The following is a 26154-nucleotide window of genomic DNA, read 5'->3' as shown; positions in this document are numbered from 1 at the left end:
TTAAGAATTAAACTTGAGAGGTAGCATCAAAAAAGCCTTCATCCCTAGAAAATGTAATGGTCCTTTCCATCATTATAGGCTAATGCAACTCAATCTACTCACATCTCTCAGGAAAGAGAAAAGAGATAGGAAGAAAGGAAAATAACTTTTCTTAAAGAATAAAAAGAATAAAGTGATTTGAGTTTGAAGCAAATCAGGTATGGGATTGCAATAGTAAAGAAAATCTGAGGCACTGAAATATTACATTAATCCTTAGTGATTAACTTTAAAATTATACCATAGACATAAACATACAGCTAAAGACTCAAATTTACACAATGTTAACCTAACAGGTTTGGAAATAATGAAAGGGTAGAAAAACATTAAAATTGATTCGTTGATATATATGTAGAGTTCTGTTTGGCAAATTCATTAATCATGATATATAAATATTATATTATGTACAATGAATATTATATATACATTATAAATATTAAATTATGCAATGTTATAATACTTAGTATGTAATGTACTATAATGCCACATGTAAATATAAAATATAATCTTATATTAGATTACATACAATGAAATTATATAACTTACTGTAATTCTGGCCCCCACTTTGGCCTCTCAGTCAGGGACATAAATATGCAGTCAATCAGAACGCTAATCAAAATTAATAGTCGAAAAAAGGTAGATTGCAGTCAAGGAATAATAGATAATAAATAATATTGGAAATATATGTTTCTAAATCTGTTTATATGTATGTACACATATGAGATAAAATATTCTTTTTTTAAATATATTTTATTGATTTTTTACAGAGAGGAAGAGAGAGGGATAGAGAGCTAGAAACATCGATGAGAGAGAAACATTGATCAGCTGCCTCCTGCACACCCCCCACTGGGGATGTGCCCGCAACCAAGGTACATGCCCTTGACCGGAATCAAACCCGGGACCTTTGAGTCCACAGGCCGACGCTCTATCCACTGAGCATAACCGGTCTCGGCAAAAATAGTTTCTTAAATTATCAAAAATATATTAGTCATTGATAAATGATGAAGATTAAGATTTATTAATGTTTACTACTGTTGTGTATACTTGAAAATATATTTAAATGAATTTTCAAATATGAAACATTTAGTGCAGTTATAATCCAAATTTGTATATGACCTAAAATGAGATATCAATTCAAAAGAGGAAATGACTGCAGCAATATTTGAATAGAACGGTTGCATTTGATATTTGTACATTCTAAAGCCAATAGAAAAGGATATGGATGTACCAAAATCTTAACAGCTGCTCTTCTAATTGAATTGAAAGGAGACAATGTACACCAGGTGGCATTAAATCTGAAAATTTTTCTCTTCTTATTTAATACCATGAAAGTCTGTAAGGCAAAAAAAAAGATCATGTGAAATTAGAACATGAACTATATAATCTAACCAATTATGCAACATATTGACAATGGTCATTTCCGAACAATTACATTTTTCTTATATTTTGATATTCTTTTACATATAAAAGCAATGGAAAAGTGTTTTTTTTATACTCTTTTAATTGATATTTAGGCTTATCTACCACTATTTTTTGCTGGGGGTGGAGGGGAGGATTCTACTGAGAAAACCATTTGCCACACACCAGTCCTCAAAATTTCCAGCAAAATTAAAATAATAGGAAGAAAGGTATATATTAATGATTCACGGAGATTTATTTACACATACCAGAATTCAATGAATGTAAAAAAACATTAATTTCATTTCAAAGCCAATGAGGTGTGGGATTACAATAGTAAAAATGACCCAAATGCACCTAAATGTTACCCCAATCATTAGTAATTATCCATAGTATAAAACCCCACTTGTTTATTATCATTTTCATAACATACATTTAAATAATGTAAATATAATATGTTGGAACATAAAACCAAAACTAATGAAAGATAAAAAAATATCCTAAAAATGAGTCATTTATGTATATATGTGTGTATCTGTATATATGTATATATATGTGTATATCTACAATATATATGTATATACATATACACTTACACACAGTGAAAGTGTGTGTGTATGTCTCTGTATACACACCTTTACTATAATACATATACAATTGAAAAATTCATTTATTGTGATATGTGCATAAATACATTTCATATTGAGTATTATATATGTTATATAACAGGATATAATATATAGCATATAATGCAGTGTAATACAATCTATAATAATAAAAGCACAATATGCTAATTAGACCAGTCGTCCTTCCGAACAACCTTCTGGACCAAGTCGGGGCTGCCAGGGCCAAGGTAAGCTGCCATGGCTGTGAGGACCGAGCCCCTTGCATGAATTTTGTGCATCAGGCCTTTAGTATACTATAATATACTAAATTATATGTATTAAATATGATCTCTTATATAGGGTGGGGCAAAAGTAGGTTTATAGTTGTTCATATGGAAAGTAATACAATAATTAATAAATAATAATACAAATAAATTGTTTCACATACAACTGTAAATCTACTTTTGCCCCACTGGGTATACTATAGTATTATATTTTATGTTATATAACATATAATTATACAGAAGTGTATATGGTAATTATATATAGGTATTTATATTTATACTAGAGGCCCAATGCATGAAATTCATGAAAGAGTAGGCCTTTGCGGCTGCGACGGCTACCTCCATCTGTCTCTCACAGCCCCAGCTTTGTCCGGAAGGTCGTCCGGAAGGATGTACAGATGGCAGTTTGGTCGATTTGCATTTTACGCTTTTATTATTATAGATATAGTTCTTTAAAATTGATAACTTTAAATAGCCAATCACTTATATATATAAGTATTTATATAAGTGTATATAGTTATTTATACTAGTATATAGGTATTTATATTTATATTAGTGAATAAAAATATATATTTGCTAATTATTTATACATACTAGTATATGTTCTAAGTGGAAACCTTTTCCAACATACAATCTATGGATATCTCAAAAGAGCTGTGGTTCTACAAAATGATCACCTTGCCGTCCATCCAGAATTTTGTTTCAATTCTATTGGTATATCAATGAATGCTCTACACAAGCATGTCAAACTCAAAGGCTAACACAGGCCAAATAAACAAAGTTTAAGTTCATGTGGGCCACACAAAAAAAAAAGGTTCAATTTTCATAAAATCGTAGGTTTATTTTGATAGAGCCATGCTAAATACAAAGAGCTGAAATAAATGAGTAATCTATACTAATAAAAGGTAACAACAGGACAGCAGGCTGTTGGGGCGACAAGGCCAGCAGGGGGGTGAGGGATGACCAAATGACTGAACAGCAGGCTGTGTGGGGCAACCAGGCCAGCAGGGGGGGCCGTGAGGGGCAACCAGGCTGGCGGGGGGGGGGGGGAGTTGGAGGTGACCAGGCCAGCAGGGGGGGACAGTAAGGAGTGACTAGGCCAGTGGGGGGGGCAGTTGGGGGCAACTAAGGCAGCAAAGGGGGGCAGTTATGGGCAACCAGGCTGGTAGAGGGGGGCAGTAAGGAGCGACCAGGCCGGCAAGGTGAGCAGTTGGGGGTGACCAGGCCGGCAGGGGGGGTAGTGAGGGGTGACCAGGCTGGTGAAGGGGGCAATTAGGGGCGATCAGGTTGGCAGGCAGAGATGGTTAGGGGTGATCAGGCTGGTAGGTGGGGCAGTTAGGGGCAATCAGGCAGGCAGGCAGGTGAGCAGTTAGGAGCCAACAGTCCCGGATTGTGAGAGGGATGTCCATCTGCCGGTTTAGGCCCGATCCCCAGGAATTTCGTGCACCGGGCCTCTAGTCATTAACATAAAATAATAGAACATTTTATTTTCTTTTTTTCTTTTTTTCTTTATTGATTAAGGTATTACCTATGTGTCCTTATCCCCCCATTTTCCCCCTACCCTCCCCACCTTCCGCTAATGCCCTCACCCCCCTGGTGTCTGTGTCCATTGGTTATGCTTATATGTATGCATACAAGTCCTTTGGTTGATCTCTCCCCCTTATCCCCACCCTCCCCTACCTTCCCTTTGAGGTTTGAGCATCTGATCTATGCTTCTATAAAAATTAATATTTTTTCTTGAACATTAACTTACCAGACACTGAATAACTGCACAAATTAATAAGCATAATGCAAATAAACCTATTTTTCTTGTTCTCCGAAAGCGAAATATTTACTGTTGTGTACAACCAAACAAGTCAGTCCAAGACTAATGACATGGAAATCGGCTGCTAAAATCTTCGCTGCTAGTATTAGTGGAGAGAAATGGTGTGCCTGTGCATAAGGCGTGTAAGGTAAATGAATGCAACATGATTCTAGTGATCAGTCATTAGCAAACGTTGTAGTTTGTTATTAATAATTATGTATAACAGGATATTGTAAAAATTAAGTTATGAAATTTTTATTAAAACGTTTCTTACATACCATTAAATTGGCTGGGCCACAAAATATTAGTTGTGGGTCGCATGGGGCCCACGGGCTGTGAATTTGACATGCTTGCTCTACAAGAATATCAAATTACATTTGTCCACAGTGGGGCTAATCATTTTGTCCCCCAAACTTGATCTAGTTTATAGTTATTGCATTTTTGTCAGCAGTACCACCATTCTTTCAGGCTGAAGACCTTGGCATTATTAGTCAGTCTTCAAATCTTGCTGATTCTTCTCGGATTTGTTACCTCTCTCTCTCCTCTAAGACACCATTAGACTGGATTACTCTTTCTCTCCTATTTCATTTTTCTGACCCTATCTCTTCCATGCAATAATAATCTAGAAATCTTCATATTAACCTTACTTAAATATTGCATTCATCACATCCGTCTTTTGGCCATCACATTAAATCCATGTTGAAATCTCCCTTATTTCATCTATTTCCTATTCCAGAATTAATCTCTGCTCTTGCTTGTTCATAGGTCTTCCCTTTGCCTTGTTAAAATTTGAAATGTTCTCTAAACTGTAACTCACATTCTATTTCTTTAATGAAGACTCTTCCAGCTACCAAGCCACACAGATCACTGCCTTTTCTAAACAATTATTCTTATGTTTAACATTTTGTGCTTGTTTTTCAATTTTTCAAATATTTAGTAGTCTCTTCAAGTTATTCTGGAGATAAGATAGGATATGATTGTATGAATGAATAAAAATGATAATATATAGGTTGACTTTATTTTCCTAACTACTGAGTGAGCTCTTATCAAGTTGAACATGTGAAATTGTGTAGCTATTATATAACTTTTATATTATAGTGCTTTAAAACTGATAACCTTAAGTAGCTGATCATCATACTCCAATCAATCAAATCATTATATGAATGCATAACAGGGGGGAGGGAGTGAGAGGGTCTAGATAAAAGAAGGTGAAGAGATTAGCCAAAGAACACATAGGTATAGCCCATGTATGCAGACAATAATGTGGTGAAGGCTCGGGGTGGGTGGGGTGGGCAAAGTGGAGGTGGGCAAAGAGGGGGAAATGAGGAACATCTGTAATAGTGTCAACAATTTTAAAAAATATTTTAGTGGGGTTTCAGGATACGAGATTAATATTTTAAAATAAATTGTATTCTATACTGTAACAATAAATAAGCAAAAAAATGAATTAAGGAAACAATCCTATATAAAACCCTAATATGCAAATTGACTGAATGCTGGAATGACTGGTCACCATGAAGTGCATTGTCCACCAGGGGGCAGATGCTCAACACAGGAGCTATCCCCTGGTGGTCAGTGCGCTCCCATGGGGGAATGCTACTGGGGTACCACCACGGGGTGGGGGCCTAAGCCAACAGGAGGACATCCCCTGAGGGGTCCTGGACTGCAAGAGGGCACAGCCTGGGCTGAGGGACGCCCACCTTACCCCGTGCACAAATGTCATGCATCGGGCCTCTAGTTCCATGCACTAGTATAATATTGCCATAAAGGATATAATATTTAGGTATACATTTAATAAAAGCAAACACATGTACATTGAAAACTGCAAAACACTGTTGAAATAAAGAAGATCTAAATAAATGTAAAGACATCTCATGTTCACAAGATGGGGAGAAAAAATAAAAATGGTATAACAGTATAGCTGATTGCAAAGTAAAGTAACCCCAAACAAACTAGCCAACCAGGCAAACAGTGACTTTTGATAAAATTCTCAAATATGTGTGGGATGTCTTATGTAGTTTTGTATAATTTAAAATTACTTTCTAATTTATTCTTAATTCTCTTTATATGTCTTATCTCAATTACATTTTTTGCATGTCTGAAAAACAAATGTGGTCACAATAAGTTCAATCGATCCTTACATTTTGATTCTGGTAGTATGGGTCCACGTCTTCCAAGGGCTCTGACACCATTCCTTGAGGAAGATTTCCATAAACAAATGGAAGCTCTTTTCCAACTTCCAAGTCAGTGTTTGGCTTTAAATCTTCTTCATGGTCCTCATTGTGTTTTTTAGCAATACGCTGTTCCATAAGTTCAAGAGACTCCCTCGTGAAGGGGACAAGGCCCTTAGGTTCTGGGGAAGCCATTTTCAATTTTGCACCTGCAAGAAATGTATTTTTTTTAGCTCTCTATTAAATTTGGATATATTGTAGAAAGAAAATTTTTAAATTAAAAAGTTTAGGAAAAATATAAATAAAAGGTAACAGATAACTGCATGTATTCAAAGAAAAGTCCTGAGTTTCTTAGAAAACTGAGCTGTTAAATTAGGTCCTGCTATACTTAATATTAGGCTTAGTTTGTAACTTCATGTGTAACTCACTCTGTTTTCTTTACCTCTCCACTGAATCTTTTTCCTCTTACTGAAATATGCCTTTCCATTTCTCCTTTGTAATAAGAGTTCTAAAGCTGCTAGAGATTTAGAGGTGGGAAGTGGGGAATCCAATGATTTCACTCTCATCTGCATTTAACTATTGACTAGGCTTTCCTTTCCTAAACGCAGTCTTCATTGCCTCTGAACCTCACTCTTCTCGTCTTTTTCTTAAAATTAAATTTATTGGGGTGACATTAGTTAATGAAATTATGTAGGTTTCAAGTGTACAATTCTATGATACATAATCTGAATACTGTGTTGTATAAAGTCAAATTTCCTTCCATCACCACACATTTAACCCCCTCTACCCTTTTCTACCCCTCCACTCCCATTTTTTTCTCTGGTAACTACCATACTCTTGAGTGTGTCTTTGAGTTTTTGTTTGTTTCGGTTTTATCTACATGAAAAATTGAAAACATTTATTTGCAAAGACATATGCAATCCTATGTTCATGGCAGCATTATCCACTCTTCTTATGATTCTGAATACTCGCTTTGACACAGTTCTTCCCTCCAAATTTTAACTCTGATATTCCTTGAAGTTATGCCTTTCCCTTCTGTTATGTCCTTCTTTTTGGTGAATGCATAGGCAAACACACCAATGAGAGCAACTTAACAAGTAAAAACAAAATTTATTGTTTTTCCCCATTACTATAATCAAACTTTAACCTTCTACTCATTATATAAAAAAACACAAATATAAACTAATTATCTTGAATATTATTCATGAGATTTGTATTTGTCATCAATTTCTCTAAAGAAAATAATCTTCTTTCAATTATTTTTCATTATGTATTTACATATGATCCATTGTTTACATATCTACATTGAGGTAAGTCATCTATATCTGGGTTGCTGTAGTATTTATAGGTTTCCTTCCGTCCTAGTCTTTATTTCAAATCATCCTACAGGCCACTCAAATTTGTCTTTATGAAATGTAATTTTATGTATGAATTCCCCATTCATAAGCCTTGTTACTTCCTCTCACATAAAAATATGTTATTTTGCTGATTTTCTCCAGTCTAATTCTTGTCAAAACCTACTCAAGTGATCCTATTCGGTGACAACCAACTGATTATTCTTTATTCATTCCCCTTAACCCTCTTTGTAATTTTATTACTGCAATAAAGGATAAGAAATTTTGTACTTGATAATTGTGGCATTTTGTATGTATATATGTTGTCTCTTATAGTGCTGGCCTTGGCTGAATTCCTTCTATAATGTTTTCCTAAAACAGAAAGCACACACATATGTACACACATATATATTCTGCACCAGAATTCCACAGTTTAATGAAACTGAGTTGTTTAATAGTTTAGTTCATTACTTATATATTAAGAAAGAAAAGATGTTAGTTAATATTAACGGAATAGCAGTCATTGTAAAAATCAAACTCTAAATGCTTGCTTAAATAAATGGTGTGAGGCAGACATTTAATTATACAAATGGTAAACTCATAGACATCCAAGGAAAGAAGACACAGTACATTTTTGTGTCCTGGGACATAAAAATGGAAAATCAAGTACTGGGATGACTCCTATGCCTCTCATGGGATCACCGTCTTCTGGACTTTTCTTTTCATCTTCTGGACTTTTCTTTCCATCTAAAGTGGTTCTCAACCTTTCTAATGCCATGACCCTTTAATACAGTACCTCATGTTGTGGTGATCCCCAAACATAAAATTATTTTTGTTGCTACTTCATAACTGTTCACAGGTTGAGAACCGCTGCTGTAGAGCCTAAGACCATCAGAAAACACAGATATTTACATTACGATTCATTAACAGTAGCAAAATTACAGTTATGAAGTAGCAACAAAAATAACTTTATGGTTGGGGGTCACCACAACATGAGGTACTGTATTAAAGGGTCACGGCATTAGAAAGGTTGAGAACCACTGATCTAAAGAATGGCTGCCTTTGCTTACTTCTCAGAATACACATTAAACAATGCCATCTCAGCTTCAATTTTATTTGTTTTTTCAGTTTAATTTCCCCCATATGCCTATGTCTCAAAAACTGTAAAAAGATACTCATAATTGGTCTAGCCCAGCCTATGGATTTATTTCCCCTTGGTATAGTCACTTGTGACTAGAGAGAAAGATTTTCACAATAGCAACAGCTTACCTTATTTCTACTTCCCTCAAGGCATGTTACAAGGATGGTGTGTGAAGCAATAAGAGATAAATATGGAGTACACATAATGGCATGTATCTACTTGGATCTCTCTTTCCAGATTAATGCTTTAAAAAACTAACAATTGTTCATCTTAAAATTTGCTTATATTCCAAGTACCTTGCTCAATATCATGCACAAAACTAACACATTAAAAGTTGGTTAAGAATCATTTATATATACCATATGTACATACAAACACATCTACAGCAACAACACAATTTATAAACATAGGCTACAGATACTGAAGTTTGTTGTTACATTTGAAATCTTACTTCTTTAATATATTAAATGTGCTTTCAAAATTGAACTCCTGAGGAGGAACCAAGATGGCAGCCTAGGTAAGCACCTAAACTGCTGCCTTGCACAACAATTTTAAAACAACAACTAAAAGACAGAACGGACATCATCCAAAACCACAGGAAAGCTGGCTGAGTGGAAATTCTACAACTAGAAGGAAAGAGAAAAGCTCACGGATCAGAGGAGCCGCAAAGCGCTGAGGTACGGAGACGCGCGCACAAAGAGAAAGGGCGGCCGAGTGCCTGGCTGGCAGGAGAGAAAAGGAAGCCCCCGACTGCACTGAACCCCAGTTCAGACTGCACTGAACCCCATCTCCGGCCGAAACCCCGTGGACCCAGGCTCATATGGGTGGAGTCTGAACTGTAGAGAAAGGCACATGGAGACTCAGAGACTCGAAGACTTGGGGGAGCAGCAGTGGGCAGGGGTCTGGAGGCGCGTGCGTGCGTGAGTGTGCGCAGAGAGGTCTGACTGCGGAGGTTGCTGCAGGCTTTCCATAGCGGAAGGAGTCGGAAGCTCCTGACTGCACTGAATCCCAGTTTCGACTGCACTGAAATCCAGTTCCAGGTGAGCCCCTGGGGGACCCACGCTCTTACAGAGGGAATCTGGACTATCAGGCGGAAACTCAAGGGATCCGTGGAAGGCAGAGGTCTGGAGGCACGTGCGCAAGGGCAGGGCTGACGGGAAGCCAAGACGGTCTGCTCAGCCCTGAGACTCCGCCCCATCCAAGCTGAGCACAGAGGCTTTTGCAATTTTGCAAGTCTGGTCCTATAAGGCTGTCTCCAATACAGAAGGTATCCCGGTGTAGACACAGCTGATACTCACAGCCAATTGGCCTGGAGGTCAATTCCTCCCAGTGATACCAACAACAATCAAGACTTACCTACAACAAGGCTGTACACACAGTCCACAAAGGGGAGCACCAAGAGTGTTCACCTCAGGTAACTGGGGAGGCCAACCCACTGGGCCATATAGGAAACCTGGCACACAAAGCTACCCTACCAACTCAGGGAAGCAGCGAAAATGCAGAGTCAAAGAAACAAACCACAAATGAAAGAAATGGAGGAGAACAAATGACTGGATATAGAATTCAAAACCATGGTTATAAGGTTTTTCAAGAATTTCCTAGAAAAGGCCGATAAATTTAATGAGACCCTCAAGATATGAAAAAGGACCAACTAGAAATTAAACATACACTGACTGAAATAAAAAATATTATACAGAGACCCAACAGCAGACTAGAGGAACGCAAGAATCAAGTCAAAGATTTGAAATACAAAGAAGTAAAAAACACTCAACCGGAAAAGCAAAAAGAAAAAAGAATCCAAAAAGTTGAAGATAGTGTAAGAAGCCTCTGGGACAACTTCAAGCATACCAACATCAGAATTATGGGGGTGCCAGAAGAAGAGAGAGAGCAAGATACTGAAAACCTATTTGAAGAAATAATGACTGAAAACTTCCCCCACCTGGTGAAAGAAATAGACTTACAAGCACAGGAAGTGCACAGAACCCCAAACAAAAGGAATCTAAAGAGGACCACACCAAGACACATCATAATTAAAATGCCAAGGGCAAAAGACAAAGAGAGAATATTAAAAGCAGCAAGAGAAAAAAGAGTTAATTACCTATAAGGGAGCACCCATATGATTGTCAGCTGATTTCTCAACAGAAACTATGCAGGCCAGACAAGAGTGGCAAGAAATATTCAAAGTGATGAATAGCAAGAACCTACAACCAAGACTACTCTACCCAGCAAAGTTATCATTCAGAATGGAAGGTCTGATAAAGAGCTTCACAGATAAGAAAAAGCTAAAGGAGTTCATCACCACCAAACCAGTATTATATGAAATGCTGAAAGGTATTCTTTAAGAGGAAGAAGAAAAAAGTAAAGATAAAAATTATGAACAACAAATACATATCTATCAACAAGTGAACCTAAAAATCAAGTGAATTAAAAATCTGAGGAACATAATAAATTGGTGAATATAATAGAATCAGGGGCAAAGAAAGGGAGTGGATTGATAATTATCAGGGGGAAAGGGGTGTGGCGGGTGCAGGAAGAGACTGGACAAAAATCGTACACCTATGGATGAGGACAATGGGGGGAGGTAAGGGAAGAGGGTGGGGTGGGAATTGGGTGGAGGGGAGCTATGGGGGGAAAAAGGAGAAACAATTGTAATAATCTGAACAATAAAGATTTATTAAATTAAAAAAAATTAAACTTACATGGAGTTCCTTGAGTATAAATTAAAAGATTTCTTAATGACTTATGATTATAGGTTAGTATAAACAATAAACAATTAAAATCATGAACTTTGAAATTATATAGACATGCATTTAAAAGCTAAATTCTGTTACTAATGTTCTGAGAGGTCTCAGTCAAGTTATTCAATATTCTTGAACATTGTCATAAAATTGGTGTTTTTCTTTGGGTTAAATAAGAATAAAATAAAATAATATAGGTGACAATGCCTAGTACATTGGCACCTAATAAATGGGAAGCAAATATAAATTTTAATTGTGATAAGATTTTATATCTTAGAATGATGGGCCAAACCTAATAAAATAATATATAATGGGAATATATGTATGGTTATGAAAGTTGGGCCAAAAAATCCCATCTGCACAAGTACAGTGAAGATACTTTTTTTGTAACAGAGGAAACTGCCAAGGATTTTACTTAATAGTAATTGCAATGTAAATCAATACTACCTTGTATCTGCCAAATAGCTATATAACCTTGATCCGTATTGAAGGAAGATGTAGGAGGCAGATCTTCTCTATTCTGCTGTAATCCATAACCACACCCAAAAGGCATGTAGGTAAACTGAAGGGTCTTCAGATAGAATCGGAATATTGATTAGACTCAAATTACAGCATCTATAGACTACTTAAAAAAATAGAGGCTACATTAGTTGAAGTAGAAAAGACTCAAGTAAAACATTCTCTTTTCAAAGTATCATAACATTGCCTGGGTCATGTTTCTTCACATGTAAACCAGAATCCCTCATGTATTGCACAAGGTCATAAGGGTTAAACAGACCATATACAGAAAGCCTGCAGGACAGTACTGACTCTGTCCATGCTAATTCTCTCCCCCAATTCAGTTATCCCAGAAGACTTCCTTAGTGATTTTTTTTTAATTTTTAAAATATGTTTTTATTGATTTAGAGAAGAAGGAAGAGGGAGAGAGAGACAGAAACATCAATGATAAGAACCATCCATTGGCTGCCTCCTGCACGCCCTCTAATGGGAATCGAGCTCAGAACCTGAGAAAGCTCTGACCTGGAATTGAACCCTGACCTCCGGGTTCTTGGGTCCACACTCAACTACTGAGCCATATAGGCCAGGCTCCTTAGTGATAATTTTGATGCTGAATGAAAGTACTCTGGGTGGTTGACTATGTAAATGAATTGATAGTGAGCACTGACTTTTATAGTATGTCAAAGAAATGCAAGTACTTATCAAATGGAACCGACTTGCATCTGACTTCTAGATGGCTAAGAAAAGATTATAAATTATTAATAATTAAGTCACACTTAGGTAAAAGCATTTCTGTGGGGAATTTATAAAATATGGTCCAGGCACTATGCTTTCCGGTGAGTGATCTTAATACAGCACACTAAAGCCTGAAAAATATAGAAAGATTAATAGTTAATCTGTCCATTAGACTGCCTTTCTAAAAAATCGAAAGCTAAAGTGCGCTTTTGGCAAGAATTGTATCAAATTAAACTCAAGTTTGGACTCTAACAAGTTCTAGTTGCACTAATATTTTATATTGATTAAAGTGCAAGCCATGTATCTTGGATATCAGTTGAAAGTAGCACAACCAGCATCAATATGAGAAAAAGAGAGGCATTATGATAGAAAAGTATTCTCCTTATAACAATTTTCAAGCATTTGAAAATGAGCCAATATTGTATTTGTCATAATTAAGGCAATTATAATTTTGGTCACACTTACTGAGTGACTACCATTTGTGAGGCACTGGACTAGATGTTTCTATTATCTCATGTTCTCACATGTCATCCTTGTGATCACCATTTATAAATAAGGAAGCAGACATTGATGAGTTTCATGACTTCTCCATCATGGTATAGCTAGTTGAGTGGTGAAAATATATGCTAACTCAGGTGTGCCCAGTGAAATATTTTTGGTGGTTTGAGCTGGAAGTATCATTGATGCTCACTGGACTGCTTCTGCCATATGATATTGGCTGTGATCTTGGCTTTGACTTAGTCCTCCCCTTCTCTCCCCGTCCTTACATTTTCTTCTGTAGATGCTCAAATTGAGGATTATTGAGAGCTGAGTTTAAATCTATCAATGATTTCATTTCTCCCAGGCTGATATGTTACTGTCATTAAGCATAACTTGAAGCATTGGGATCATATAGAATATACTTAGTAGTTTATTTCAAAGCAGAGTGGCAAAATAGAGGCTATTCAATAATTGATACAAAGAAGTTAGTGGGAAATGCTTTTCTCCCAAGTATTTTCACCATTAGTGGGAGTGTTCTCTTTTTGTCAGTCATTTCAACTTAAATTTAGACTACATTCTCTGTAAAGCCTTTGGAGCATGAGAGAGAGTGCATATGGGTTGAATTTTACTTTTTCTTCACTGGCATTTTGAAGTTTGGGCATTCTCTGACTTCTAGTTTTGCTGGTGGTGTGGGTTTTGTGTCGTTTTAATTGTTGTTGTTGTTTTGTATTGTATTGTTCGTGAAACATACAGGGAGGTTCAGAGTTGGGCAGTTCCCATTATCCTTGGCTCCAGACACTTCTAATAGCCAAATAAATTTTGGACGGCTGAATGATTTAAATGCTAAACAAAATTTAAAATTAAAAACCTACACAATAAAACTTATAAAAGAAAGCATAAATAAATGGCTTTATAATTATTTAAAATGAAGTTCCTAGTTTAATGAAGCAAAGTGATGGCTAGGATGTGAAGAAATAAATACTTTAATATAAACTTTTTTGGTATTATAAATTGGTACATATTTTCCAAAAACATATCTAGCACTTGTTCTCTAAATTAAAATATATAAACTTTACCTTAGTAATTTGAGCAATAAGAACATACCCAATAGGTACACCTCGAACCAATTAACATACACAGTGTTCAAAGTTGTATTTTCTGTTAAATTTATTGGGGTGACATTGGTTAATAAATTATATAGGTTTCAAGGGTACAATTCTATGACATAACATCTGTATATTACACATATATATATATATATATGAATAATAAAGTAAACATTATAAAATGACAATTGAAGATTCAGATGGTATTTGGATGTTCCTTGTGCAGTTTTGTTTGCTTTTCCATATGTTTAAAATATTTTGTAATAAATATTTGGAAAATATCTAGCTCCATAACCAAATATTTATTGGATCACCTGGATTTCAATCTGAAGTTGAGAACTCTTAAACTGTGACCTTGAGCAAGGCACTTAACCTCTCCATGGCTAGTTTCCTCAATTATAAAAAATGGGAATAATAAGAGTACTTACCTCCTAGAATAGTGTGAGCATGGAATAAGTTAATAAATACAAAGCATCCAGAAGAGGTAATATGCACTCAATATATACTAGCTGTTACTATTTTAAAGCACTGTATTTTTATGTTTAACTGTCTTTAAGTTAAAATTTCTGCCATACTTCCTAGAATGTATAAAGAGAATATGCTGAATATAATTTCTTACTAATAAATCAAAGGAATGATAATCAATTACAATCAACTGCCATACTGTGACATGCTTAATTTTTGAAAGAGTTCTGCTCTTTACATTTTTTTCTGCTTTATTTATTTGTATCTCTTTCATCACCATACTTTTAGATTTTTTTCCTGCTGCTTTCACATTGCTTCCTTCTATTGGCTTCCCCTTCTAACAATTCCTCTCTAATTTGCTAGCGATAAACAACCATAACAATTGCACATGAGAGACAGTCCAAAATCTCCAATGGAAAAAAAAAATCAACCATACTGTAAAACTTTTAACTTTTCATTAATCTTCTCCATCCTCCCTAACCCCAAGTTCCATTATTTTTTGTCCTGAGATATAGCTTGCAGCATAAATAAATGGCTTTATAATAATAAATAGGGCAGAGCATAAGTCTCTTTAGATTTCAAGATTCCAGTCATGTTTAGAAAAATCTGATATTTCTTTTATTATAATTAAAATGTCACAAATTATTACCTGGTAATTTGAAGTCCCGAGGGTAGACTATTTATAAGCGGAAAGACTGAATGACAGGCAACTAGCTGAACAGACTTAACATCTAATAGCAAATAACCATATACTCCTGTGAGTATACAATCTCTAGTCTCCAAAACTGGCTCAGATTTCATTTTAATTATCACATAATAATTTATACGCTTAGATTCTTCTTGTATTAGCATCTCTTTACTCTAGTGTGGCTAATCACTTTTTTTTATTTCAAATCGTTTTCTTGCCCCTAAGATTATTTTGCTCTTTCTGACTAAAATGACTGTTGATACATAGCTCTTGTTTTTACATTCTCTGCAATTATGGTCTGCCCAGAGTTCAACCGATGTTGGCTAAGGCTCCTAATCTGTGTGCCTGACCTAGGATTGACCTACTCTCTGGGTGGACATTCTGCGTTTTTTGATGGCTTCGGATTTCCTGATTGCTCAACTCTATCCTTCCTAACCCCTCTCAGAACCCTTGAAACACATTACTGAAATGTGCTCTCTTTCAGAAAGAAGTTGTAAACAACTTCTTGTTTGGCAGATTATATATATATATATATATACACACACACACACACACACACACACACACATATCTATATCTATCTATATATATATATATATATATATATATATATATATATATAAAATTCATCAGTACTTATTTTTAATTCTATATTATGCTCCAATTTTCCTTAAAAGGTTCTTCTTGCCAGTTAATATGTCATGTAGGGAAATATGTTCAACCATGGTGCTTACTTTTGGCATTAATTTATATGGCAATTATTTGCAGAACATTCTTAAGTGCCAAGTACTATGCCCGGTAGCAGTGCTAGAAAAATTAATATAATCACAGGACAATAGGAGACAGACTTGTACACAAATAAGAACCAAGTCATCTTGGTCATCTCTGAAAATTTTTAAGTTTTAAGAGCAACATTAACTGAAATTAAAATAATCTCCAACACTGGTAGACCTGGATTCTTCAGAGTGCCAAATTTTCTAATAACCTGATAACAATTAATGTCTCTCTTTTTGAGGAAGGGAGCAGTCTAGGGAACTAAGCTTCAGAATTACAGTCAATATACACAGTAGGATTAGAGGTCCATACGCAGTGTCAGATAACAAAGTCTCCCTATCTGCATCTGAGTGTAAATTTGCTATGAAAAATGAATAAAGGAAAACGTATTGGCAGCTGAAACACCTGGAAGGAACATACAGCACTGGGGATAGGATCCCCATGAAGGACTCCTGGCTCACTAACAAATGCCACTATGACCGTGACAGAGATGATAGAAAGTGAAGCTACTAGGAACACAAAAGTAAAGCTGCTCTGGCTTAAATAGTTCAATTTGAATCTTCTAAGACAACACAGGTTTGGGTGACCTACTAGTAAGTCTGGGAAAGTGGTCTAACCCAACATTGTAAACCACTAATGGCTCCAATTTCTCCAGATGTTCTTCAAACTTCTCCTTTGTAAAATTGGCCTCTAAAATTTCTGAATTACCCCTTATTACCCTAACAAAATGAACAAGTTGTTGAAGAGCCAGGATCTTCCTAGAATTGTATTTTTGGTGAACCCGGTCTGTCAAATCTTTGACCAAAAATCCCTGGCCAGTGACCACATTAGGGCTCAACAAGTGAAAGAAAAAGTACCACTTGTCACTTCCCAGTAGAATGCATGAGGGTTTTGTCATGCAACCAGATTCTATAACTTGCCTTCAACCCTGAAGTTCTTGGTGCCACTGGCTCCCCTGAGATGCAAGACCTGATCTCAATTTCTGTTTAATAAAATCCATAACTGGAACTCTTCCTGGAGCTCTTGGGGACCATACACAGCAAGCTGACTTCCCTGAGCATCTTCCTAATCTGCAATGGGACTGTTGAATTTCTCTTAACCTTCATTGTTGCCCAGCTTCTGAGCAGTGGAACTAAGCTCATAGATCCACAAACCATGCCCTAAATATGCAACAAGATAGAGTTCTGAACCAGTTGTCACGTAAGGCAAACCACAAACCTCTAGCACTTAGTCTGGCTCTGGGTTAGCTTGAGTTGTGTATAAGAACTTCAACAATGTATCAGACTCTGGATGGTTGACAAGATGGCACAGTGTCCAATCTGCAGTTCATGAATCCCTCAAAAGACAAAGGTGAGAGTGGCCTCTGGTCAAAACCTTGGTACTGAATTAGGGAAAGCAAATCCCCTCAATGCAGCTGAATTACTAGTATTCTAGCTCTTGACTACCTATTAGAATTCTCCAGGTGTTAATATTGAAAACCTAGGAGCAACCCAGCAAGATAGGTTCAGAATATGTTGGGCTGAGGCCACCTGAAATGAATCTAATGCAGCCTGTCAGACAGAAAGATTCCTTTGGATGATAGCCCAGCTTCATCCAACCACCTTTATAAAGCAAGCAGAGACATCATTACATTTTCTTTCATTGTTTTTTTCTTGTTGGATATCCTAAGTATGAGACATAGAACATCACTTCCCCCGAAGATCCACATCCTTTTCACCCCTTTGAGCACCTTCTTTTCCTTAGATCTAGAGTTTCCTCATTCTCTGGGTACCCGTTTAGCAATGACCTTACCAAGTACTACCATTCTGCCACAGAGATCCTATGGTAGAAGAGTTCTAAAGTTTGAAATCAAAGAAATGCACTGATGCTAAATGAAATAAGCCAGAGAAAGATAAATGTCACATGATCTCACTCATTTATAGAATATAATGAACAACAAAAACTGATGAACAAAAACAGATCCAGAGACAGAGAAGCATCGATCAGACTGTCAAACCTCAGAGGGAAGGTAGGGGAGGGTGGGGGTAAAGGGGAGAGATCAACCAAAGGACTTGTATGCATGCATATAAGCCTAACCAATTGATACAGACAACAGGGGGGTGAGGGCATGAGTGTGGGGGTTGGGGGGATAATGGGGGATATGGACACATGTGGAATATATTAATCAATAAATAAATTTAAAAAAACACACAAAGAAATGCACTGGGACATCCACCTTATCCTATTGCTCCCAGTTCCCTCGGAGATAGCAAATCTCTTTTTCTTTCCACTCTTTCCTCTTGTTCCCAACATGTCCAATCTTATCTATAAGTAGTGTGATTAGAAGTCACGGGTTTTGGGGAAAGTTTGGGTGTATGCTGAAATTGTTGAAAAGAAATTATTAAGAAAATGTCATTCTCTTTTCTTTTCAAAAGCATCCTGAGTTGGAGGATGAATGACATGGCCACTCAATCAGTAAGCCAGTGCTTTGCCTCTGTTCCCAGGGAAGAGGCTGTGTGGATAACATTTTCTACCAGCAGCTGTAGCTGCATCTTCTGAGAGATAATGATGGAGAGCAAAGAAAGGGCAAGTAAGAAGCCAATGTTTTTCCTCTCTCCTCCCACTCCTCTTTCTTCCGTCTTTCGGTTTGATTCCCAGAGAACAGCCTGCCAGTAATGCAGTCAGGCTGTGGAGACAGATTCTGCACATGTAGGAAGTGACTGTCTAGGGCAGTCACAGCCTCCTCAATTTCATTTTTCTCCTTAGGGAATGAAACAACAACATACACATAATCAACCTCTGTGCTTCCTGGGAAGCTGAATTTGATCGTAGTGATGAGAAACAGATGCTAGATTTGCTTTGCCAAAAAGAATTATGAAATGTTCTACTCTATACTAGATAGTATATATTCATGTATTCTCCTTACTTACTAAAAGATTTAGGGTAGCTTACAAGGGTGTAAGCCATAGAGCAAGATAATATGAATTAGGAAAAATGAAGGGGAAAATAAAGCATAATGGATCCACAGAGTAAGGATAATATCCCAAATGCCAATTTCACTCTAACATGAAATCCTATCTAATAAAGAGGGAATATGCAAATTGACCATCATGCTGTCACAAAGATGGCAGCGTCCATAACTACAAGATGGTGGCGCCAAGTCCTCTCAGCCCTGCCCAGTCCTTTCAGCCCAGCCAAAGGGTCAGCAGGCATGTGGTGCGGCCAGACCTGCCCTCAGCCCCCCAGCCGCCCAGGGTCGGCCCAAGGTGCAGGCAAGCCTCAGATGGTGGCTGCCTAGCTGATGCCCAAGGCACAGGCAAGCCTCGGAAGTCGGCTGCCCAGCTGCCAGGGCAGGCCTGAGGCACAGGCAAGCCTCGGATGGTGGCTGCCCAGCCGCCCAGGGAGGGCCCGAGGTGCAGGCAAGCCTCAGATGGTGGCTGCCCAGCTGCCCAGGGCCACCCGAGGCTCAGGTAACCAGGGCCAGCCAAGGCTTGCGCTGCTGGCAGTGGCAGCAGCAGAGGTGTGATGGGAGCATCGCCTTCCCCTGATTGCCCACTCGCCTCCTGCCCCTGAGGGCTCCCGGACTGTGAGAGGGGGCAGGCCGGGCTGAGGGACCCCCTCTCCAGTGCATGAATTTTCATGCACCAGGCTTCTAGTAGAAAATAAAAGGTAAAAATGACTTCTCGTTTAGTTTCCAAACTATTTTGAAACAATTAAGCTTTCTATCAGCATGAACAATGCATCAAGCCTATTGCACCAATGAAATTCAGATAATTGTAATAAAAAAAAGTAATGACAATGCTGATAAACAAGTTAACTTGGGACTAGAATGTACTGCATACATAAGTGAAGGAGACAGGTAATGTAATCACTGAATGAAATCTATATTGTTGAGAATGTAGAAATTACACATGCTTTAGAGAAGAGACCAATTTATATTGACATTTTTGTTTGTCAGGGCTACTTGAGTGCACTTCATAGATATATTATGGCTTATATTTCATCTTTCCCACATTCTGTGATGACTCACAACTAAGTTCTCTGATGCAGAGCCTTTTCCCTTAGAGCTCTCTATCATCTTCACTTTCTCCCCCACCCCTCCCCACAGGGGTTTAGAACTCAAATGATATTAGATGCATTGCTTTTTTTATGGAAGACACAAAAATATTATCATTGTCTTTTAGGAAGCAGAAAAATATGAGGAAAGGTGATTGAAACTAACAATATTCTGAAAGATATGGATAAGATGAAAACAATAGCTTTAGCAGTAAAGCTCTAGAGACATAAATGAGACTCTTCTCAGTGGATACGACCCTTGACCCACTGGGATATGAAAGCAATGGGCACCTTCACACAGTTCAGGTGAGAGTGTGAATACTGCATTTTTATTGGAAGGACTGTTTGGCAATAGTTACTTGTACTCTTTGCTCCCCGCCACCACCACCACCACCAAATTAAACTTCCCAGTGAATATTCTTGCTGAAGTTGAGAGGTCATGTTTGCAAAGATGTTAGTCACAGCAGGCTTTTCATTTCAAACACTGAAATCAATCCAAGTGCCCACCCTAAGGAGCTAATATTGTAAATCCAGTAGGTTGCTATCATGAGACACTATTTAGTAAACGTGAAGAATGAGCTGTGTCTGTGCTCATATGGAAAGATTCCCAAAATAAATTACTTCATGAAAAATGTAACATTAGGAATGGCTTGCCTTGTTTACCTTTGAATAAAATGTTTTATAAGTTATATGCATAGGGTTATATATGCTACCACATGCATAATGTTTCCCCTCTGGAAGAAATTAAACTGCTATATCCATGAAGAGGAACTGAAAAGGTGTCAAGAGATTCTGTTGCTTTCTGGTTAACGGTTCTCTACTACTTGAATGTAATGTAGCATGTACGTATTACTAAAACCCAGAATTGGAACGCTCACACACCGAAGGCTTGGGAATAAAGGTTAGATTGACCAAAAAGGCATCAATCCACCTGGAATTTTGCAGCTGCCTGTTCCCCTTGATTTCAACCCACTTGGTTTTCTGCTTTGGGATTATTTTTCCACTTCAGCTGCTTATTTCCTGTTGAACTTTGATGAGCTGACTCCTACTCTTTAATTCTTCCTGGCATACAATTTATCTCGCCTGCCTTAATTGACTTTGCCTCCTTTGTCCTCGGACCTGGAGTCTGACTGCAGCTGTTTCTATTCCCAAGTCAGTCCATTTTGGCCTCAGTATATCCACTTCATTCTGGTCTCAACTCTCTCACTCTGGCAATTTCAGCCAATATGTCATCTTGCAGAAGAAAATTATAAATAACTTTCTCAAAAACACAAGTATGCACTGTCATTTCGTCTTTTTAAAATAAATTTTAAGAATTTTAATCTAGGCATTCTTCTGGATTCAAAAACTAGGAAAACAAGCCTTGTAAATCAACGAGCAGTAGCAAAAGTTCAAAGGGACAGGTCCCATCTCTCCTCAAATAGAAAGATCACTTTTGAGAACTGAACTCCTCTCAAAATCTGGTAAACTTGTATTCCAATGATGGCTCATTAAAATAATCAGGACCTGAGGTCTTTGCAAATGTCTCCTATCCAGGATCAGAGTATGTGTGATCCTCCTATACTGAGGAGAATAAATCTGGATAAAAGTGTCATATGACAGTCTTAGCACCCAGTCTCAAACTCCCTTACAAGAATGAGCCCAAAGAAAGCCAGGTGGATGTCCCAATGCCTTGAGAAGATGCAGGACAATAAGTCTCTGTGGGGGACAGAGTCTCAGCAGGGTGAGCCATTATGGCTGGTAAGGCAACAAAGGGGTTCCAGGAACATGAAGAAAAGCTGCCTTGGTCTTTAAGTGTGCCCACTTGAGCTTCTCTATGGCAACCTCATGGTTCACTAGTCGGGTCCCTTTTTTCTCTGAATATGACAACAATTTCCAAGCTGTGCCTGTCCAGCCCACCAAAACAAGTGTGTTAGGGAAAGGCCAGAATCTTTCCAGAACTAAATGTTCTGTGACCCTAGTCAGTCAGACCCCTTAACAAGGAAAATCTGGCCAGAGGCCAATTAAGAGCTCAACCAGGAAGAATGTATTTTTGCCTTTGCTAGAGTCATACAAAGGAGAGCTTGTTATGCATGTAACTTCCATACTCATCAGCAAGCCTGAGACCTTTTGACCTATGGTTTTAGGTGCCACTGAATCTGTGGAATATAAATTTTTTAAAATTCCATAACTGCCACCGTCACTGGAACCCTGAAGGCCTCCTAAAGCTGGTTGTCCACCTCGGCTCCTGGTCACTCTCAGAGAGTTCGTCTGTTCCTCCAGGATCTACTCCTACTCCCCCAACTCTCTGGCTTTTCAAATGAGGAACCAAACCCATAAGTACCCAACCACTTCTCGAATTTCAGAGAAACCAGAGAGGAGCCTTGAAACATATTAGCACAAAACTAGCTATGGACCAGAGCCAGAGTTACAGCCCATAATTAGCACTTAGACCATGCAGCTTCTGGAAGAACTCGGAGCGTGAGAGGCTGGTGGCCCGGGAGCCTCACTCTGGCATCTAAAGCAGATAGGAAGGAATATTCCATTCAACACCATAGATTCAACCAGGGACCATCGCCGTCCTCCCCCCACCCAATCAACATCCTCTGATGTTCTGGTTTAAAACCAAATGCCCTGACCTAATTTCAGCCTTTTAAAAACAGAATTTCCCTGGGCAGGGCCCTAACTTAATCAAGCTTTTGTTTGATGCTGATACAGTCAGTTTGGCAGTTGGCTGCCACCACAGAGGTGGTTATCCTCAGCCAGCATCCGTCTGAGTCAATTCAGTCAGAAATACTGTGTACACAACAGGGATATCTGTTGGCCAGACAAATGGGGTTCCCCTGTCAGAATGGAGTATAACCAGAATAAGGCTGATGTATAAATAGCAATGATTGAACAAATTCATGGAAATCATAATCCCACCTGGGCCAAGAGATAGAGGCCAATGGAAAAATATCCCTAGAAGCCATGATATGAAAACTTTCTCTGCAGCATTAAAGGTTCCTTCTTTCAATGTTGTAGAGGTGAGACCTTGCTTACCTGGCCTTGATGGTGAGTGACTGTGCATTGCTGACAGCTAGTCAGGAGGGGCAGGGTTTACACATGTCCTCTCACAACTGACCAATGTTGATACTGGTTAGTAAAAATAATAGGACCAGACTCCCAGAAATCAAGAATGTCCTTTTTATGCTAATGCCCCCACCATATACTTTCAAGAGACAGTCTATGGTGGTAGGGATAGGATCATGGGTCAGGCTCTGAATGCCTCATTTAAGGTCCAGATCCTGTCATAATGAGATCTAGGGCTGGGGTGTATTAGGATATTTCTTCCCTAGGTAAAAGTTGAGCAAAATACTGTTGTTTTTATTTCCAGTGTGCTTTAGGCCTGAACTTATCCTCCCTGATCAAGTTTTGGGAGTATAGATCAACTACCCTCCCAGGGCTTCTCCCACAGGAGGCTGTGAGACACAAGACTCAGTTCCCAGGTGCCTGGCTCTACCACCCACTCTCCAATGGAGGCTGATGGGCAGTGGCAGGTCCTGGGGCCTGCCCACATCATCTGGGATCTGTTGGTTCCTCTTCCTGAGCCCAAGTCCAATTTTAAGATTTTCTCTTATTGTTTTAAATATATTGATGGGAAAGAAGGGGCTCAGAGTACTTCTCCCCTGAGGGCAGGGTTTTAATTACTCCCAGCCCTCAAGAGTGGATTATTTATGCCTAAACTCTGATTTTTTTCCTATATTAACTAATGGATTAAAATACATTCAGCAATAGCCAACTTACTTGATGGTTTCATCCCAAGGAAGTAAGACCATATGACTAAATCAAAATTTGAAACTAAAAAGAGAAAGAGGCTAAAGCATATGTTGAGAGCATTCAAAGGTGTTTAAACATAAAATGTTGCAAGGATGGAAGCTCACAGGTTAGAATATACTTGAAACTGTACAGGTGGCAAGAGACCATGACCTGCATGTGAATTCCACTTCCTCTAGTGCATTCTAGTGAGGCCTGTGAAAGCCCCTTTTGTTCAGATATTGAACTTGACTTAAAATGAGAGCTGGAATAATGAAATGTATAAAAACAGAAAAATTCTTTATGCAAACCATAGTTAAACATGACATTACCTTCACAAAACCCTTTTGTAATTTAGTCCTTACCAGAATATAAGTTTTTTGATGTGTGCTTTACAAATACACAAAAGAAATACAAAGCTTAATCAGAAGTTAAATAATTTGCTTCATTTTCACATAAATGGAAATCATGTTTTATTATTCTTAACCTCAAAGTCTTCTTCATTGGACTTCAACTCTTCATTCATTAGCTAGGTAATTACTGACTAATTACTCCGTATGGGCCTTCTCTGCTTGACCTGTAATTTTAATAAGGGCTCCATGTAGCAGGTATGGTACCCAGGATTCTTTTTTTATTGGGCCCAGCTTCCTCCTATTTGTGCCATAAACTACTCTCCTGAACAATAGCCAGGAAGAAAAAAAAAACAACCACAAAAAGCACCACCCAAACTCCTTCCCATTTCAAGAGATTTTTCTGACCAGTATCCAAACTTGCATCCATCATTTCCACAAATAAAGGGAGCCCATCACTGTCATTCCACCTGTATTCACCATTTATCCTGCTTTGACTGGTACCCTGGGTATTGGAGGCAACATAGAGCCAGAGTCACAATGAATAATCATCGCTTCTAAAAGAAAACCTCCGGACATATGCATTTCACAGAACTAATCAATGAAAGAAAACAACCACAGCCCAAAACCTGTTGATCCAAACAATACCCAAATGCCTAGTGGTTTAAACTAGGCACAACATTTCCCATCACATCTATGCCTCTAATTTTATACTGTCAGTTCTTACATGCAAAGCACCAATCTTGAAATCACTAAGTTACTTAGGATATGAGACAAGATTCCTTAGGAGAAATATGCTCCAGCCTGCATAGGGTGTCATTCCTTCTCTTCTATTATTGTGTCACGTGACCTAAAAACCATGGACAGGTGGGGTTTCTAGATATTTCACACTAACATAACTTCTTGGCTTCAGAAGCTTACCTGGTGGGATGAACAAACTGACCACACAGACCTTGCGGGGCAAACATCCACAGGCCACTGCTGCTCTCAAAAGCAGCTCTCTCAATTCCTGTCCAGAATCTATTCATCGCCTGGGGTGTGTATGGGGTGGGGTCGGTGGGGGGTTGGGTGGGAAAGACTGGCGGCTGAGGACACCCTCCTGGGACTGGGCACACAGCAAGGAAAAAACACTTACTTGCTCCCCTGTGATGGGTCTCCGCCAGTACCTGGGCTCCTTGGAGCCCTTGGAGCTGGGCTCCTCGGAGCCCCTTCTCTCCTCCTGGGCTTCTCTTGCTTTCTGATCTCTCTGGCTTCCTGGGCTCCGGTGGCTTAGATGGTGTTGCTAGGTTAGCATCTGCCCTCACCAGCTGATGCCCCCTAGGCTCGGTAGGAAACGGCCCCACTGAATTGCCAGCTAGAGGCCCGAGTCCCTGGGGCCGCTGCCCAGCCACTAACCCAGGGCAGCCCTCCGGCCAGATGCGCAGTGGAGCCGCGCCCGCCGCCTGGAAGCTGTTTTGTGTTCTTCCCACTCCTCCCTCCCCGCTCCTCCGCCCTCAGCTCCAGGCCAGTGTTGGACTTCAACACCCGGGCGTGGGCGGAGTGATGTTGACTGAAACCGGCTGCAGAGTCTGCCGCCGCCGGCCGCAGGGCCCGGGCAGCTGCGGGGTCTTGTGCACCAGCTGCCCTGGGAAGGGAGGGGGCGAGGGGAGCGGGATCTGTGAGGAGGTGGAGCTGGGAGAAGACTTGGACTTGAGGAAATGGAGAGACGATTTAGAAAGAAACGATTTAGAGCAGGGAT

General features: G+C 38.7%; 1 protein-coding gene across 1 annotated transcript in view; it reads right to left on the bottom strand.

Annotated features, from left to right (window-relative positions):
• Positions 1-25677, bottom strand: part of SCN7A (sodium voltage-gated channel alpha subunit 7) — an 87701-nt gene extending 62024 nt beyond the window's left edge. The window contains exons 1-4 of the mRNA XM_079782442.1: positions 25552-25677; positions 6269-6507; positions 1258-1369; positions 583-673 (exon numbers count right to left, since the gene is read on the bottom strand). Of these exons, the coding sequence (XP_079638568.1) occupies positions 583-673; positions 1258-1369; positions 6269-6493 (428 nt within the window). The 5' untranslated portion in view covers positions 6494-6507; positions 25552-25677. The remainder of the gene's footprint in view (positions 1-582; positions 674-1257; positions 1370-6268; positions 6508-25551) is intronic.
• Between the last annotated feature and the right edge of the window lie 477 nt (positions 25678-26154).

The sequence above is a fragment of the Cnephaeus nilssonii genome (assembly GCF_951640355.1).
Source record: "Cnephaeus nilssonii genome assembly, chromosome: 10".
NCBI classification, from domain to species: Eukaryota; Metazoa; Chordata; class Mammalia; order Chiroptera; family Vespertilionidae; genus Cnephaeus; species Cnephaeus nilssonii.
This window is presented reverse-complemented; position numbering and strand designations above follow the sequence as displayed.